We start from the raw sequence: 19,512 nt of genomic DNA on the forward strand, positions 1-19,512 counted from the left end.
TCATTTTACTTTTTTTTAAGAATAAACATAAAACAAAAAATAATAATAAGAATAATATATAATAAAACCAAGAAACTTTGCCACCGAGAGAAGGTAGTCTTGTGGAGGAAAGAAAAGGAGGATTTCTTTGAACATAAAATAACAATGAGTTAAAAAAAATGAATAGAACTTTTTTTAATTTTAAAGCTTGCTGTTTGATAAGGCAAACAATTATAAATACAAAAAACTGCAATGCAAATAAATTTTTGTTGTATCATATTTAGTTTTTTTTTCTCCTTTTGTAGTTTGGATGGTATATTTGACCTTTTGTCCCTTGATGCTTTTTAGATTTTGTTCAAGCATACAGCAAATGTATTATTTATCTGACAATTGAGATAGAATAATTTATATTTAATTCTCCATTATTTATTATCAATTACTTAACTTCTGCTTGCATCTAGACAGCCATTTAGGAACTAAATGATTTTAATTTATAATTCCTTTTGAAGAATATGAACAAACTAAGGCTCAGGATTTGTTTACTAATGTAATATAGGCAGTTTACTTGCAGAAATGAAAATCCTCTTGTAATAAAGTATTTAAACAATTTTATCACCTTTTTTAATTTTTGTACAACCCCACAATTAATCACCATAACAAAATACAGCTCCAAAAGTTTCGAGTATTAAGAGTGTTTCATGATTTATTAATCTATTCCAACAATTAATCTTGGACAAATTTGACATCTTCAAATTTATTTGCAGAATGTTTTTCAAAAAGGGACGTCAAAATCATTACAAAATATTCACGTTTATACTATTATCTCCTTCAAATATCCGTTTGTTTTTAAAAAATCTATTTCCTTTTTTGAAAAACAATATTATAGGGTGTCAGTGGCCGCAAAAGATCAAATGTTGACATGGTATATATCACTGAAAGGTAAAGGGTACCGGGTTCGAATGCACGGCTGCTAGATTCGAACCTGACATACTTACAGATGGTGGGGGGAGGAGGCATTCAGCTTCAGCAGTACCGGTAGACTAGGTCTACTCACACAACAGCATTTGGATGCCCAAAAGCCTCGCACACACAGCTGAAAACGGATATATCACTCACATTGCACACTGAGAAATCGCTTATCCAATGCTTCTGAAACATCTCAAAGACTTGCAGAAACGATTCTTCATTCAGAAGATCAGCATCGGGTTCAGTGTTTACCAGAGACTATCATCAGGACTGCTTAGTTTGCAAGGGAACGCCAACTTTGGACGGAAACTGAATGGTGGAATGTCATGTTTTTAGAAGATTCCCAATTTTTCTCCAGTCACTAGAAGAACATCTTTAAATTTATCAAGCAATTATAGAGTACTATAGCCAATGTGAGTCTTTGGAGGCAAGGCACATTTTTAATTTGTCAGTTAATGCAGAAACCTATGAGACAGACATTCTTGAGTAATATGTGGTGCCATTGCCTGTTATTTGTAAGCAATTCTTGTTTATGCAAGACTACATGTTGCCACCAGTTTTATGCAGTACCTTCATGATGTCCTTGCTTTATAAGAAGGGCCATATATGTATTTAGTAGTCATGAATGATTGTATTTTCAATTTTCTTGCCAAATTTTCTTTCTCTTTCTGTCAAATTTTCTTTTTCATCTCTAGATAAAATCCATTAGATTTTGTGGTCTGATTGACCAAATAACTTATTTCAATGAATTAATCTTTATGTAAGGAGATAAATGTTGAGATAAAAAAGTCGATGTGAGCGGGATTCACAGCGCTGCTCTACCACTTGAGCTATCGTGAATTCGATCCCCACTTGGACACCAACTTCCCATCTTAACCCACCTTTTTACCATTTTTCAATAGCTGGAGGTCGTGGATTCGAATCCCAATCATGACATTGATTATTTTTATCTCAATCAATACCTTACATAAAAAATTAATCAATTTAGATAAAATGTTAATCAATTAAAGTAATAAATAATTACAATTAATTAAGATTTTTAGTTGAGATAAAAAAGTCAATGGCACGAGCGGGATTCGAACCCACGATCTTCGGCTAGATACGCCGCTGCTCTACCACTTGAGCTATTGTGACTTCGATCCTCTCGGCCACTAACTTCCCATCAACCACACCTTTTGAATTTACCCTCCTTTTTTGCCATTTTTCTTAATTGTAATGTATTAATTGGTCAAGTGGACCACGAAATTAGTGAATGTAATAAATAATTATATATATTATATATCATATGTACATTTGCAATTTTTAATTACATATTGGCAAAACACAACCTGTGATTTATTTATATTTTATTTTTTTATAAATCCAGGTTATTTCCAATGATCATGGAAAACAAGAGTAGGCAATTAATAAATTTTGCTGTAAGCTACATATTACATAATAGCTACCCTAACTTTTTTATTTTATACACTGCTATTATAATTTTGATTTTATTTCCAACTGAAACACCATTAAAAGATAATATGAGACAATATTATTATTTATTATGCAATCAGACAGTAAAACTGCACAAGTGACAACAGAATGACTTCTGAAAGCTAGATTAATGTCCATCGCTCTAGCTCGTTTTAACTATTTTTGCTTCATCATCCCAGTTGGTCTTTTTTGAACTTAATAATCTTTAACTTACAATTTTTAAAATTCCTCTGAACTATAATGAGTGGGACATTCACTTGCTGAAAAAGCTAGCATTTATTGTGGCTAAAATATTTTCCACTGGCAATAATCTATCAGTGTTAAACTGCAAGATTTCTTGTTGATGCCTGTTGGGCGATTAACATATATTGTTGTCTCTGATCATCCTGATTGCTGCCTGTCATATTCTGGCATTTTGCCATCTACAGCGGTTAGTAGTATGTGTGTTTACAGTTTTCCTTATTAAGTACATATCCAATACTTAAATATGTAAAAAGCTGTCTGACAAGACAAGACAAGACAAAAATTGTACATTGAATACATTATTCTGAAAAAAAAATTAAATCATAATATATTACTGCTATTATGTAAATTGAACAATCTGCTCTCAGTAAGTTTAACTTGTGCTTGAGAGCAGGAGTTGTAAGCTCACAAATAGTTTTATACGTTATAAAATTCCCCCCCCCACACACACAAAAGCTTAATTCTTCACAATATGCATTATAAGAATGCGTGGAAGCGTTTACTTTAGGAACAATAAATTTTACTAATGCATTTGTTCTTGTAAGACATGATTAAAAATAATTATTTGACTTTTAACATTTTAAAGTCAATGTAAAGTTGTTTTGTATTTATTTAGCAATATTTTTATTAAAGAATTTTGAACACTAATTATTGGAGAAATTTTAGATTTTGTGGTATCACCCCAAACTAAGATCCCATATGATATCAACTGTTGTGCTAATGCAAAATAAACAGGAATATTTCTAAAAATTTTAAATTTATAAAATAATTTTCCAAAATTTTTTACCAAGACATCGTTATGAAACTTAAGTTTAATTTACCATCAAAAATTATTCCTAAATATTTAACGTTTTTAGAAAAGGGTATAATTGGGCAATTAAAGTTAAATGGATTTATACGAATGTAATACTATGTTTTCATTTGAGTTGTTTTGATTTGAGGGACAAATTTAATTTTAGTTTTTCTTTTTTTCTTCATTAATATTTTTTATTATATCATCATAATTCTTGCCATAAAAAGTATAGCTTATAGATAAGTATGTATAATACTGTAAAGCATGTGGAAAAAAATTAATAACAATTTCTTCAGTTAAGTAAACAAGATAAGTAAACAAATTATTATCTTACATCGAACGTTCAGTATTAAAGTTTTTGTATAAGGGGTGGCAACAACGGCTTAAGCATTGAAACGGCATTCATCATTGTAAGGTCCCAGGTTGATCAGCCTTGGGGTCGATTGACCTTAGCTATTGCGAATCCTCTTAAAAAATGGTTGATGTTTCATTTGGTCTGTGTTATTTCTCTGAAGTTAAGCCTATTTAATTTTAAAACAGTAACAACCAAATTGTAGGTTCTTTACTCTGTAGACCACAGGGGGAAATATTGATTGTCCATGAATGAAAAAGCAAAAAGGATAATAAAAGAGAAAAGAAAGAATTTAATGTGTATGTCAGCGATGTTAATGAAATGTTATTTTATGTAATACTTTTCTCTAGCGATATTTTATTTTGATGTTGAGAGTTTTTAAAGTTAAACTTAAGGATATAAATAAAAATTTGGTTCAAACAAACAACCTTATATTATAAAAGAACATGTATTTACAGAATACAAACTTTTCCAAATGAAAAATAAAACGGAAAAGGCCTGCCTATCCATTTATTTACAACAAAATACATAAATAAATATTTTACATTTAAATATTGAAAACTTTCAGATTTTCAATAAAATGTATGCCAGTACAGCCTTTTGGTATTGTTATCTATATAATTAATACTTAGTAAATTCAATGAGAATAATATCCAATGTTCGAATGTGAAAAACAACAATAACAGCTCTTTTAACACAATCACAAATATACCTACAAGGTAGAGAGAACTTTTGAGAAACAGCTTTCTTCGTTTTCTTTTTTTGTGTGAACTAATTAGATATATGAAAGTGATTTGCGTGTTCTAATTTAAAATACAAGTGTGTACAACAACAATAAATCTGAATTTGTTGATGTCTTTTTAAAATTTTTACAGTCGTAAAAAAATTATCGTCTTTACCTCAGCCTTACAGTTTTAGGCCCGTGTCCAATCTGAGTGCTTGCTTCATGAGCTCGTAGACTGAGAACGACACGGCGACCATCGGCATCGCTCGCAGGTAGTTGATACTCATTCCTCGGTACAAACCTCGGAAGATTCCATTCTCCTTGTATATTAATAAAAGTGTCTGAACCATACCCATTCTAAGAAGCACAGAAAAAAACTTAATTAAAACCAGAATAGAAACATATTGCAAAATAAATGTCAGGAGTATATGGCAAAGAAATATAGATTTATTAGTTTAAAACATTTGAATGTTGAACTATTGTCATTATGAGGTGAACAGATTTTCTACAATTAAAAGGATTGTAACATAGTGCTCTCTCAGTAATTATTGTAGGGGGTATTTGGATTACAGAAGGTTTAAAAAAATACATTTATAAAAATATATATATACATTATAGCCCAACACTATAATCATTTCATACACAAAACCTATTAGAATACATATACTGCCAATTTTTCATTAAAAAAATTAGTTAACATTTTCTTAATTGCTTTTCTCTCTTTTTCTCTCATTTTTAAGCAGTAATTACATTATACTTAATTTGTATAGTCAATACTAGTCTTGGTCTTTTGTATGACTTTCTCTGTCTCACTTAGTCACTCACTTATCACTATCTCTCTTTCTCATATTCTCTCACTCACTTTCTATCTCTTATCACTCGCTTACTGACATTCTCACTTTCTCTCATTCACTCACCTTCTATCCTCTCAACACTTACTTACTGACACTCCCTCTCACCCTCTCTCTCTCTCTCTCTCTCTCACTCCTACTTAACCCCAATATTGTTTCTTTTGTTTCTTTTACAATTCTGACTTCTTAAATGTTTTCCACTTTGGATTACTCGAACGTTCGCAGTACTGAATTCAGATTAGGGAGAGAGCACTATACTTAAAAATTAGATATTCTTTTGTCAGTCTAAAGGATCTGTGAAAAAACACATTAGCCAAAGAACAATATGCAAGATTTAAATGATGCAGTTAGTTAAAATATATTTAGCAAATATATTTTAGAGTGTACTCTCAATTTTTACAAATACATATCATGCAAAAATTTAAAGAAGAAATAAACAATTTTAAAATAAAGGTCGTTATTTATTTATTCTTTTAAAGCAGTTTTGGTGAAGGTCAAGCTTGAAAGTGTTTTAATAAATGAAGAATTGTGTTTTCTCAATAATTTGCAAAACAGGAGGAACAAATTTTAAACCAAAACCATTTATATTAATATAAAAAAGTTAACAAAAAACGTGTGAGATATGAAATCTCAAGTGTAGGAAAAAGAAAGCAATCTGCAGGGATAGGATGTTAGTTGGAAAAATAAGGTGTTTCCTTATCATAATAATTCACAGTCACACAATCATAAATAAATAAAAAAACATTTTGGATTCTGATTATTTAAGAATAATTAAAAAAACAAAACAAAAAATAAAATAAAATGGTAACTTACTCTCTATTATTTTGAGTGGCCAAAACCAATAACATGTAAAAAAAAGAGAAAAAATTGAAATTAGTTAATGTGCAGCTATTTGCCCTGACTTATATTAGTATTACTTACACCAGAAGTGCAATTTGTACAAAGGATTTTAGGAGAAAATATTAATAGAACCATTATAAAATAATTCACCCGTATTTGTAAGTTGCTGGATCCATCATAGCCAGTTGCATTCTCCTACGAGTTACATCCATTGGGTAGGCAATACTTTGAGCAATTGATCCGGCAAGCCCCCCACAAACAAGCTTAGCAGGTATTAGTAGAACGAGTCCACCTACCCAAGAAAAATTTATATTCGTTAAATGATTAACTAGTATTAGGACAATTTTATAATAGACGTGATCGAGTAAAGTAAAAAATCAGGATCCAAGAATTTATGAGTTAAAGAGCTCAATTATCACAAACCAGTATTATTCGAAGAAGGCACACAGGTCAAATCTGGAATGTATTTCATGCAGCAGAGTTTCAGCATTTCAAAACAATAGAATGATAGGCCTGCATATGGAATCATTCCACACAGAGTAGGCACGAAACCTCTGTACAACCCTTTAATCCCTCCTTCCTGTCAAAACACAAATTATAGGTTTTTTATTTTTTTTTAATTTTATTTTTTTAAACAGTGACATACATGCTGAAATATCGAAGTTGCTGCATGAATGATTCCAGTGTAAGTCTCACCCCCAGTTATTTGAAAGGCCAGTCTCGCTCTTATCGTGTCTAATGGGTATGTTAAAAGGACTGCTGTGGCGCCAGCGCTAGATCCAGCTAGCAGCTTACTCAAGTGAGATTTTGAACCTAGGAATGAGTTAAAAACCTGGAAAAAAATTGTGTTAAAAAAAACTTTCTTTTTTTAAAATTTTAATATGCAAATATTTTACCTGAGTGTACAATTCAAAAGCAGTAAATTGGGTTGCAGCATAGGGAAAAACCCTAACCATTTGGGCCCCATTTCCTTTGTACAAGGCCAATAAAGATTCTCTTTGTACAACTTCTTTTATTCCAGAAAATACACCTGAATTAAAAACCAAAATTACAACTGAACAAATGTATAAAGAGAGTTTACTCGAATTTATTATATTTGTAAAGAGAAGTAGAAAAATTTTAATGAGACAATGTTTTTAAATTCAGAAGGGGTAAATTCAGAACTAGTTATAATTTATTATCAAAGTAAGAATGTAACACATAAGCCAAGGAATATCTAATTGCATCTTACTGAATCTCTGCAAGAAAATTATACTTTGCCAGTTAATTGTCTAGTTAAATATAATAATAGTGGGGGTGAATCACTGCCAAGTTTAAAAGTATAAGTTCAGAGGTATAAGCCAGACTGAGTGTTGTTTCTAACAATGCCGAATTTTTAATTTAAAAGTCAAGATTTCTATTTGTTAAAGCACTGCACATAACTTAGAAAACATTTTTAGAGAAGCGTAAAAAATATGTCCACAATGGTTTTTCCTCAGAATAAAACTGACTGTTATGGTTGGAAAATTAGCATAAATTTTCATTGTAAATCCTGAACCTTGGCTGGTTAGACGAAACAGTTTTATCTAATCTGATTGTTTTTTTTTTTCTGTGATGACAAAAATGACTCAGGAATGTATTGAACTGTTATAAATAGGTTCCATAAAGGATTGTAATTTTATTCAGTGACCTTTGAAAAATTTGACCATTGTGTGTGAAACGGCATCACAATTCAGTGTATTAACATTAATTCACACAATAAAAAGCTAGTGAATGAATTTAAGAATTAAAAAAAAGTATTTTTCACACTTTTCACAGGGCTACTATTAAAAGTAATCTTAAAGTAAAGAAATTTTTGTAACACAGGAGGGATTAACAACTAACTACCCACTGGGTGTCGCGGATGAGGATCAAACCACTTCACAAACCCTTTTTCATATCATTCTTATTTAAAATTCTATGGAATATACCAAAATTTGACCCCCCCCCAAACTGCTGGCATGGCAAATTCGACAACTATTTTTGTTGTTGTTAACAAATGGATGTAACTGATATGTTGTGGATAGTTTTAGGGCCAGCAAATGACATTGGTCTTCACCTGCCCTCTCATACATTGCTGTTCTCCTTTTCTTCATTATTTTATTCCTACTTATTCATTTCTTGACGCTGCAGCCAAATTATTATTCACATCTATTAAATTTTGCAAGTTAACGTGACCTTATTTCCTTATTCTATTGCCAGCCTCTCTTAAAATAACTATTAAAAAAATAAGAAATAAAACTAAATAAATGGAAAGAAAATGACTGTAAAATTTGGGAGACAAATTTAAAAACAAAATGGTTGCAATTTTTGATAGAAATTTATTTAAAACAAAGAGTAGGTGCAACAACTGGCAGATTAAAAAAAAGGAAAAGAAAAATATTAAACACATAAATTTCGAGCTTTTGTTTTGAATTACTTAACATATTTTCAAAGCTTTTGCTTTCTGAAGAAAATAACTCATATATACAAAAAGGGGGTGCCGGTGGCCGCAACGGTTTAGGCGTTGACAAGGTGCTCGTCACTGTAAGGTAAAGGTCTCAGGTTCAAATCCAGTGGCCCTGCATTCGTACCCGACATACTTACAAATGGGCTTTCTTTCAAAAACACCACCACCCTGAGGGTTTATATGACCTCTGCTGTTGAAACCCTCGTTAAAAAAAAAATCAAGTTCCATGTTTTGTTTTTTGGAAGTAAATGTAAATGACTACTCTTTTATTTATTGTATAATAATGAAACATTCATGAAAATAACTAAAACTTTTGTTAGAAAAAAATAGTTTTTGAAGCTTTTGTTTTATACAATCAATTACATATATATTTTCTGAAGCTTTTGCTTTTTGAAGAAAATGATTATCACTATAGAGAGAAAAATCCAAAAATATTTTTTTTCTGAATTTTTTACATAGAGTATGTAGACAATAATCTTGGTAAAAATAATCGTCCACGCTTTTGTTTTGGAAAGGGTATGACGATTACTGTTGGGCTAAACAACACCTTTAATATTTTTCCCAGTTTCTTTGTCTCTGATAAATGACATGTATAAATCAATATCCAAATAAGGACTTAAAAAAATGAACCCATTTTGAAACCTTTTCAAGATTTTAAAAACAAAAAACGTATTCTTAAGCTTTTGTTTTTCAAAATGTTAGTGAAGTGGGAAACAATTTAGAAATATTCCAAGACCTCATTTGAGACATTTTGGTTCTGATAGACTTAGAATCAATAAAATGTTAAAAAATCGATTATTTCTATGTTCAGTTTTAGAAACAAAAACTGATTTTTAGAAGCGAGTAAACGATTACTGACGGAAAATAAACAATAAAGTCTAATTTTAGTAAGTGCCTGGGGAGCACAAACCCCGCTTCCTAGTTTCATCATCATCAACTAATTTTAGCAAGATCTAGAAAGGACTATTGGCTTCTGACTTTTGTCAATATTTAAACCATGTTTTTCAAGTGAAGTTTTAAGATTTTATTAAGATTTCGATCAAACCGTTGGAAAAATAGAAAAAATCGTCGCCAAAGGGCCGGGGAATTTTATTTGTCGATACGCAGTCCAACTCTTTTAAGGAATGAAAAAATTGTCAGTAATTTCTCGTTTGTTGTATTTGCATAATTGATTTTGTCAGTGTTCGATATTTACGTCATTTTGTTGGGGTAGCGTTCAAATTATTTGTATACTTTTAGGGGGGAAGATGACGATACATTTATTATCGCCCTTAATTAGCATTTTAAAACAATTGTTTTGCATATTTCGGCATAATTTTTAAAGATTAATTATTTCATTTTTCTAAGAGAATCTGTAATTTGACGTTTTTTACTGCTTGATCAGCTTCTTCTGGCTATATACGTTTATTCATTTGCCTAATATGTTAATTTATCAAGTAATTTAGGAACATTTACGAAGGTAACACAGTGTTGTATCGCATTGGTAATTTTTAACGGATGGAGAATGTATGACCTCAGAGCCATCGAGATCCAGCGGACCATATGAATAACTGTCATGGTAGTTCATGATCACAGATATAAATAGTAATTCAACAAAATTCAGCCAATAAACAGACTCGATATCTAACTGATATGCCAATTGCTAAGTGCAATTCAATAAATGGATTTTGATGCCAAGGTCTTTCGTTAAAAGCTACTGGTACTTACCTAAATGACTGTAATGACTGTTATGGGCCTGGAAAAGAATTTTTATCCTGTCGAGCGGTGCCACAGCAGATTTCGAACACATGCCAGCCACCCCTGAAAAAAATGACAAAATTTAATTAAACCGCCAACATTGATAGTAGTAACTATTGATAATAAATCAACCATTATCTGTCATAAAAAAAAATTTCAAACTGACAAATTAAAATTACACTAGTTTACGAAGTCCGGCTAACAAAGGTATACTATAAATAACTTAAATAATAGCCGCCATGTCCAGAAAAATAAAGATCAAAATTAGTTTTTTTACACGAAGTAAACTTGCTAGAAAGTTATTCTAAACACGATGGAAAAATATTACTTTTTAAGAAGCGAGCACGCCACACACACGCATTTTGAACTGTATGTTTTTTTATCTACTTTTTTATGTGCTTGACCTCATGTGAATTCTAAGTAAACAGGAATCAATTTAACAATATCAAACCGTAATTAGACAAATATTAAAAAGTTTTTCGTGTCAGCAGGACAGGAGTAAACTTTTTTTTTCTAATTCTTTCCAACACCGCAGGGTACCAAAGCGAAATATTGCTGATCAATTATTTATTTTATCACTATTATTAATAAAGGCAAACAACCACTAAGGGTCGTAATCTTGAACAGAAGACTAATTTTTGCTATGTAAAATTTACAGAAATAGTTCATTCAAGTGGTAATTTAACACGAATTAATATACCAAATCTCATTGGGTCACCCGGTCAATGACGCGACGAAAATGATTATCGCTGCTAGGATTCCATCAGGCTAAACATGTTTGTTTTAGTAGGTCATTTTTGTTCATTTTACTTTGTGTGTGTGAGTGAGAGAGAAGAGAGAGAGAGAGAAGAGAGAGAGAGAGAGAGAGAGAGAGAGAGAGAGAGAGAGAGAGAGAGAGAGAGAGAGAGAGAGAGAGAGAGAGAGAGAGACGTAGAAATAAAAAGGCCCAGCCTGGAAGGATTTTTAAAGCTAAAAAACAGGATGAGAGCGAGTCAAGAGAGATGTCTTTCCCCAAAATTTTGGCTATATTTGGCTGAAATTGGATAAAATTGATTGTTTGCTTCAATTATCTAGTTTCTTGCAACTCCTAATAGAAAATTTTGGGGATGGTAGCCTGCGGTACTCGACTAATGATAGAAGGCAGGTACTTGCTCAATAGGCTCGTGAAGCATGGTTTTATAGGAATGTACTAGTACAGTATTTCAACTTTTAAAATCGTGCCTCTCTCTTGCTCAGAAGGAAGAGATATATAAGTTTATTTTTTTTATACTTTTTTAATTAAATAAATAAATAATATCTTAGTTCATAATTGTATATATATATGGTATTTTCATTGTTTTCCTCCAATTATTTCAACATGCCCCGATTTTTTCTTTTTAATCGTCATTGCTTGTTTTTTGTTTTTTATATATTACAATTTTTTTGACGATATTGATTTAGTATTTATTTGCAGATGATCTTTTCCATGCTATTATAGCATGCTAATAAAAATCTTTACTTACTTTAAAATATTGTAAACTGTTGAAATAATAAATTAAGCATTATATTATTATTATAGAAAAATTTGTCGCAAGATTTGTCCTCAGTTAATCATTAATTTGCTTTAAAAAATTATGAATAGATTTGCTATATTCAAATTTAAACACTTTTATTCTCCTTGTCAATCTATCACACGCTCTTTCTTTATGCAAGCCTATTTGAGAATTATTTCCTTGCATTAAGACAGAAGACATTTTCCCTCGGATCTTGTGCAATTTTCTTCTGCAATCATGTAATTTCTTTGTTTTCTATCTCGTGCATTGTTAATAAATTAATTTAAAAAAAAAATTACTTAAGAGACCGAGAATTTGCGGAGGTCAAGTAGAAATTTAATTGTGAGATATTTCCAGCCTTTCTTCCCATCTAAATACATATTTATGTAGGCCAAGGTCTCTAATGAGCATATAAATGTATCCAAATTTCCAATTGGTTGGCTTCCAGGTACATTTTAGTGATACTTAACAAATGTAAACTGGCAAACACTGCAGTACATCTTACTCGTAAACATAACTTATAAGTTACGACAATCATAATGTTTACTGATTAAAAACGCATGATTAGAATAAAATCCGTTATTATTTGATACGGGGCTGTAAAAAGTCAAACAAGGTATGAAAAGCCACAAATGAAACTGAGGTAAGAACAAACATTCCAGACATTTTTCCGTTTGTTCAACCTTGGCAGTAAATATTGGCCCTGCTGGTAGAGATGGACAGGCCAGATTTAAATATACACTACATCTGATATAATTCCACGCGTAAACTATTCTCTAGTTATGTTATTTATCTTTGATATTTATCTTTATAGTTGAGTTATGTTCTTGTTACATGTTACGTTGTAGTGAGTGAAATTGTCACCTCTGATCCGCCCATCGTCGCTGTTGTCCCATACTGGCATAAAATGCTCTTTTAGGCTGATTCCTCAAGGGGTTTGATACAAACAACAATGGAAAATGAATGAAAATATCAAACCTTTTACCAGTAAAATTCTTGAATGTTCAAAGCGGAATATTTGATTGTAAAGGATTTTTTTGTTGGTTTACTTGTTTATCTCAAAAGAGAACAATTTAAAATCAAACAAAAATCTTGTTTAAACTGCTTTAAAGACTTATAAGAGGTTTTCATCTAATTAAAGTTAAAAACAATATAAAGTTATTAATTTATACTTATATTTTTTTGCCACCTTAATATTGTTTTTATGACAGTCCGTCATTAGTCAGTATCATCTCAGTAAATATCTCAACGGGTTTGATAACAAAATTCGAGACCATTCTTTTAAGACAATAATGTATAATTTATGATAAATATAATTGTTGTGTATATAATATCTACTCTTAAGGTGGAATAAATTAAAATTAGCTTTGTGTACTATCTGCTGAAAAGTTTGATATGCAAAAAGGTTTTAGCTTGTAAAGCTATATGTTTCTGACAAAATTCCAATATGGAAACATTCATTTCTGGACATTTCCGAGATATTATCGTAATAGATAGTATTGTATTTAATTACTGAAACCACGAGTTTGATTCGTGAATTTATATAGCGCGATATTGTTAGTTATCGTGGTCATGAGTACAGTAGAGTGTGACATGTAAAGAACAGAAAATTCCATATTAAAAAAAATCCATATATGAAATGCAGAATTGTTTAAACGACAACAAAGAAAGCAAGTGAAAAAAGAAAAATCGACACTTTAAATCTCTGGAGACATGCCCAATTCGTTGCCACCAGATGAATTTTTATGACAAACAGTTTCACTTTGGAAAATGAACGAGATAACACGGACACAAAGGTCGTCGCTTTTGACAAGGCAATTTAAAAATTTGGTTGTTTTTATAATAGCGAGTTAAACCCGTATCTTTTTAACGCAACGAAACACGGATTTGGCGAGTCTTTACTGTTTTTAATGCTAGAGGGAAAGTGTATTTTTATTTTTTGATTAGGAAAGGATGATGTACCAGGCATTTTAATGGTCGGAATTTAATCATTGAGTAACGTTAAAGAGTCTCAAACAAGAATTACTTGGCGAAAAGCCCATATTTCTCTTTTTTCTTAAATCTAGTTGACGTTTAGTTCTAGGATGGTTCGTAAAGAAAATGTCCAAGTTTTAGCAAAAATGTTCGTAAAGAAAATGTCCAAGTTTTAGCTAGAAAAATGTTCGTAAAGAAAATGTCCAAGTTTTAGCTAGAATGTTCGAAAAAAAATGTCCAAGTTTTAGCAAAAATGTTCGTAAAGAAAATGTCCAAGTTTTAGCTAGAAAGTTCGAAAAAAATGTCCAAAGTTAGGTTCGATGATTCGTAAAGAAAATGTCCATGCTTTAGCTAGAAAGTTCCTAAAGAAATTAACAATATTTAGCTCAATGGTTCCTAAACAAAATGATCAAGGTTAAGCTCGATGGTTCTTAAAGAATATATCAAATTTTTAGCTAGAACGTTCCTAAAGAAAATCCCTAATGTTTAGCTCGATAGTTTTGAAAGAAAATGTCCGAGCTTTACCTAGAATGTTCCTAAAGAAAATGATCAAGGTTTAGCTAGAATGTTCGAAAAGAAAATGTCCAAGGTTCAGTTCGATGATTCGTAAAGAAAATGTCCACGCTTTAGCTAGAATGTCCCTAAAGAAAATAACCAATATTTAGCTCAATGGTTCCTAAACAAAATGACCTAGGTTAAGCTCGATGGTTCTTAAAGAATATATCCAAGTTTTAGCTACAAAGTTCCTAAAAAAAAGCCTAACGTTTAGCTCGATAGTTTCGAAAGAAAATGTCTGAGCTTTAGCTAGAATGTTTCTAAAGAAAATGACCAAGTTTTACCTAGAATGTTCTTAAAGAAAATGTCCAATGTTCAGTTCGATGATTCGTAAAGAAAATGTCCACGCTTTGCTAGAATGTTCCTAAAGAAAATGTGGGGGGGGGGTCGGTGGCCGCAACGGTTTAGGCGTTGACACGGTGCTCATCTGTAAGGTAAAGGTCCCGTGTTCGAATCCCAGCGGCCCTGCATTCGCTAGAAAGGTCATAAAGAAAATGGCCAAGGTTAAGCCTGATGTCTCGTTAAGAAAATGGCCAAGGTTTAGCAAGATGGTAGCTTAAATGCATGTGTCCTTATTATGTTTTGGTTATATTATGTCGTAATTAACGTAGTGGTTCAATGGCTCGGCAGTTTAAATGAGGGACAGTTCAATTTTTAAAAGATGCACTTTCTGGGCATCTAGAAGATATCTAGGTTAGGTCTAAACTCAACATTATTACAACCGTTAGAAAGCTTAATTTGTCCTTTTTCAGCCAATGTAAACAAGTTTATATATATGTGTCATTAAAAGTGAGAAAAAAAATGAAATCAACATTTTTTTTATTTTATACTTCCAATTCTAATTTATATGCGAAAATCAAATCTATGTCGTATCTATGATCGTTTTATTCTATAAATACTAGATACTATTATAGATAGTAAAACATATTGACAGCACAACTTCATCGTGTATAATTTTTAAATGGTATATGGTATAGACTAGAACAATAAAAATATTCTATTGAATTCAGATCAAGCACTCTGGAGAGGATGTTACGTTTTGAGATAATTGCTTATTTTTTTAGATGGTTATTTTACGAAAAACGACCCCCAAGGTGTATTTTGATTTACGAAATGACGTGTATGTGTGCGCAAGTGTATTGTTGTATTTACTTTTTCAACAATAGACAAGGCCCGCGGCGATAAAGTTATTATATTCCTTCGTTTGTAATACATAATAATAGAATCCTTGAAATGTTCATCATACATTACAAAACGACAAACCTCAGATAAGGTTTCGAAACGGGTGAAAGTGAAGATGTTGGCATTCTTGGTTTGAAAGTGGAAGTGATTTTGTTTTTTCTTTCTTTCCTTTTTAATCTTCAAGCCCGAATTAACGACTTTCACCGGGTTGTTTTGTTACAAACTCTATACAAAAAAAAAAAGTTAAACTGTTTCATTACAAGCGGTATGTTAGGTGTCTACTCTTCGGACCGAGAATGAAAAATGAACAAAGAAAAATGAAAATTCGACCAGTTCGTTCCAGTGCACGAATCTTCGTACAAGTTGTGAAACTGTCCGAAAAATACTAAATATAGAGGACTTGGCCATTTGCCCGAACTAAAAACTATATTGCACATATCCTCCTGATTCGGAAGGTCAGAGAACTTGGCAGGCTCGAAAGGAAAAATATTCCGACTTCCGTTCACAGGTGAAGATACCTCGGTATCTTGTATATTTCGGTATACTTTTAAAATATGACAGTTAATCCGGGGAAAGCGGTTTTCTCCCCCTATGAAATTCTGCAATCACGCTTTTGGGCAACAAAGCCACAAAGGTTGCTATTTACTTGTTTACGATCCGGAGAAAGTAAGCCTAGTTTCTTTCGTGCTGTTAAGATTAAATTTAGTTTTACAGTAACATTATTTTAGGAGTATTGTAAATCATCATGGTTAGAGGTTTTTTTTTCTCAATATGAATTGTTTGTACTTTCTGTTTATAATATATTAATAATTAATTTGTCTTTTCTGAGATTCGAATTGACTCGGGAATAAATTGAATGATCGGTTTAAATATTACTGGTGTCAATATTCTCACTCCGTCCTACACGCTTCGGCACCTCCTGGAGAAAAGATACATAATTTAATTTCTTACAGGCGTTATGTAATTTTTTTTAAATATAGAATATAGTAGAAAGTTTTAAAATAGTTTTGTCGTAATTGCGTCTTGATTCTGACACCATGATCTGCTGAAGAGGGATCAAAATGCTGAAGGAATATATAATTTAGAGATATAAAATTCAGAAGGAGCAAGAATTTTCCTAAAGCACAGCATTGAGCTAGTTGTACACAAGTTTCACAGAAATTTCATCATCTTATCATCCTATATCCGCTTATAGCTACAATAACGCCCATCCAACATAACAACAATTGAATGTTTCTTAACAAAAAGTGACAAATGTTTTAAATAATTCAAAATTTGAACTTGATCTAACAACTGTCATAGAATGTCAAAAACCTTGTTTTCAGTATTAGAAGTATCGACCACTTTTTCACTCACGAACACTGGATCAAGTATGACCTTGAAGAAGAAAGCAAATTTAGCTTCTACTTCCAAGCTTTCGACCTATTTTAAGGTCATCATCAGGGCCTAAGTTAATTTCACATCAAGAAAAACATTTTTGTACAATTGATTTAACTATTTAGAATCGATATAACTATACAGAACTTACAAAACAAACAATTTAAGGCTGTTTTCGAGTTCTATATAGTTATATTGATTGTTAAATCAATTGTACAAATATGTTTTTCATAATGTGCAATTAATATAGGCCTTGATGATGACCTTAAAACAGGTCGAAAGCTTGTCAAAATTTGCATTTGATCTAACAACTGTTATAGAAGATCAAAAACCTTATTTTCAGTATTAGAAGTATCGACCACTTTTTCACTCACAAACACTGGATCAAGTATGACCTTGAAGAAGAAAGCAAATTTAGCTGCTACTTTCAAGCTTTCGACCTATTTTAAGGTCATCATCAGGGCCTAAATTAATTTCACATCATGAGAAACATTTTTGTACAACTGATTTAACTAAATAGAATCAATACAACTATACAGAACTTACAAAACAAACAATTTAAGGCTGTTTTCGAGTTCTATATAGTTATACTGATTGTTAAATCAATTGTAAAAATATGTTTTTCATAATGTGAAATTAATATAGGCCCTGATGTTATGATGACCTTAAAACAGGTCGAAAGCTTGGCAGTAGCAATTAAATTTGGTTTCTTCTTCAAGACCATACTTTCATCCAGAGTGTTCGTAAAACCTTATGAAACTTGCTGTCATATAAAATGTGCGATAAAACTGGGCATTAAAAAAACTTGCTTTCACACATTTCACTATTTTCCTGGAAATTGCTGCGTCATAAGAGAGAGGAATTTTCCTCAATCGTTCCAAAGACACCCCAAGGCCTCGTTAACCCGACCCTCATGTGTGCCTGCTTTATGTATGTATTCGTCCGGTTTTATCCATATGTTGTGTTGTCCGTTGACATTGGCACGCCGTTTGATTGCCCCTAATCATCCTGACCATGACAGTAGTAAAACTGCATATGGTAATTTGATGAAACGATATTTCTTACTTTGCTTTCTACTTTGCCAATAATAACAACGACAACAACTAAGTACAAATAAATCACAAACAAAAACAAAAGGATGAGTCGACTGTCGAGAGCCCAGAGTGATAGCAATGTGTAATTGCTGTTTCAGATAAACAGTACAGATAAACCTCTGTAAAGGGTAAATGGAATGACGCAATTGCCAATTTACTTGGAAAAACTCGGGCCATTGACTGTTGCAAATGAAGTTAAATAAGTTTTAAAAGCACGTCTTAGTTTTGTTGAACATAAAAACAAAAGGAACATAGAAGTATCTTATGGCACAAATACACAAATAATACAAAACATAACTTTTTTTTTAAAAGGCCACAACTTAAAAATGTAACGCAGAGATAAATAAAGGTAAAGGGGAAAAATTTTCATTGTTAGACAAGTTTGAATGACTGACACTGTTACAGACCGTGGCAATGACTGAAACGGTCTTCAAAGAAATTTTAAATCGCTGTGTCAAAAATCGTGTCAAAAAAATCGATCCAGAGTATTTGTGATCTAAATTAAAAACAATGTTAACTTTTAATTTTTACTTCGATATTAAGAGCCTAGCTTAATCTGAAGTATGGTGAGCAGCATCAAAGAAATTAAAAGGAATAAATAAAGAAAAATTGACAAAAAAGAAGAAAAAAAAAGATCGAAAGCTTGGCAGTAACAACTGAATTTGCTTTTTTCTTGAAGACCATACCTTGATCCAGACTATTTGTGATCTAAATTAAAAACAACGTTAACTTTTAATTTTTATTAAGAACCTAGCTTAATCCGAAGTGCGATGAGCAGCATCAAATAAATTTAAAAAATAAATAAATAAAAATTAAAAAACAAAACAACAACTTAAAACAGATCGAAAGCTTGGTAGTAACAACTGAATTTGCTTATTTGAAGACCATACCTTGATCCAGAGTATTTGTGATCTAAATTAAAAACAATGTTAACTTTTAATTTTTACGTCGTTATTAAGAGCCTAGCTTCATCTGAAGTATGGTGAGCAGCATCAAATAAAAATAAATAATAAATAAAAAAAAAATAAAAGACTACAAGTTTTCCAAAATACAATTTTAAGACCACAATGACCCATAGTTCAGTAGAGATTCGTCAACTGTACAGACACTATCATGCCTACAATACAAGAGTATATTAAAAGAAAATTTCTTCAATTCCAAACGAAGCTTCAAAGTGTACCGGGAGCAGTAAAATCATAATCGGTCATATGAACATAGTTAACAAGACGTTCTGAATTTATGTAAATATTACCGTTTATTATGTTATAAAATTGGTATTATGTTTTCGAAGCGCATAACTACCAATAAAGAAAGCAATACTTTAGAATGCAATACCATAAACGCTAGATTTTAATCATAGGATTCTCAATTTG

At 31.5% G+C, this 19,512-nt stretch overlaps 1 protein-coding gene across 4 annotated transcripts in view; it reads right to left on the minus strand.

The window, feature by feature from the left end:
• Positions 1–4,563: 4,563 nt before the first annotated feature.
• The window catches only part of LOC106665089 (graves disease carrier protein), a 59,516-nt gene continuing 44,567 nt past the window's right edge, over positions 4,564–19,512 (minus strand). For 3 of the 4 annotated variants that reach the window (XM_014391288.2, XM_014391286.2, XM_024228015.1), the window contains exons 2-8: positions 10,396–10,488; positions 7,118–7,251; positions 6,868–7,053; positions 6,645–6,801; positions 6,372–6,513; positions 6,195–6,197; positions 4,564–4,887 (exon numbers count right to left, since the gene is read on the minus strand). In XM_014391288.2, the coding sequence (XP_014246774.1) occupies positions 4,713–4,887; positions 6,195–6,197; positions 6,372–6,513; positions 6,645–6,801; positions 6,868–7,053; positions 7,118–7,251; positions 10,396–10,488 (890 nt within the window). In that variant the 3' untranslated portion in view covers positions 4,564–4,712. The remainder of the gene's footprint in view (positions 4,888–6,194; positions 6,198–6,371; positions 6,514–6,644; positions 6,802–6,867; positions 7,054–7,117; positions 7,252–10,395; positions 10,489–19,512) is intronic. The other variant, XM_014391287.2, reaches the window with a different exon arrangement.

The sequence above is a fragment of the Cimex lectularius genome, unplaced genomic scaffold, assembly GCF_000648675.2.
Source record: "Cimex lectularius strain Harlan isolate CLEC.00 unplaced genomic scaffold, Clec_2.1 scaffold172, whole genome shotgun sequence".
NCBI classification, from domain to species: domain Eukaryota; kingdom Metazoa; phylum Arthropoda; class Insecta; order Hemiptera; family Cimicidae; genus Cimex; species Cimex lectularius.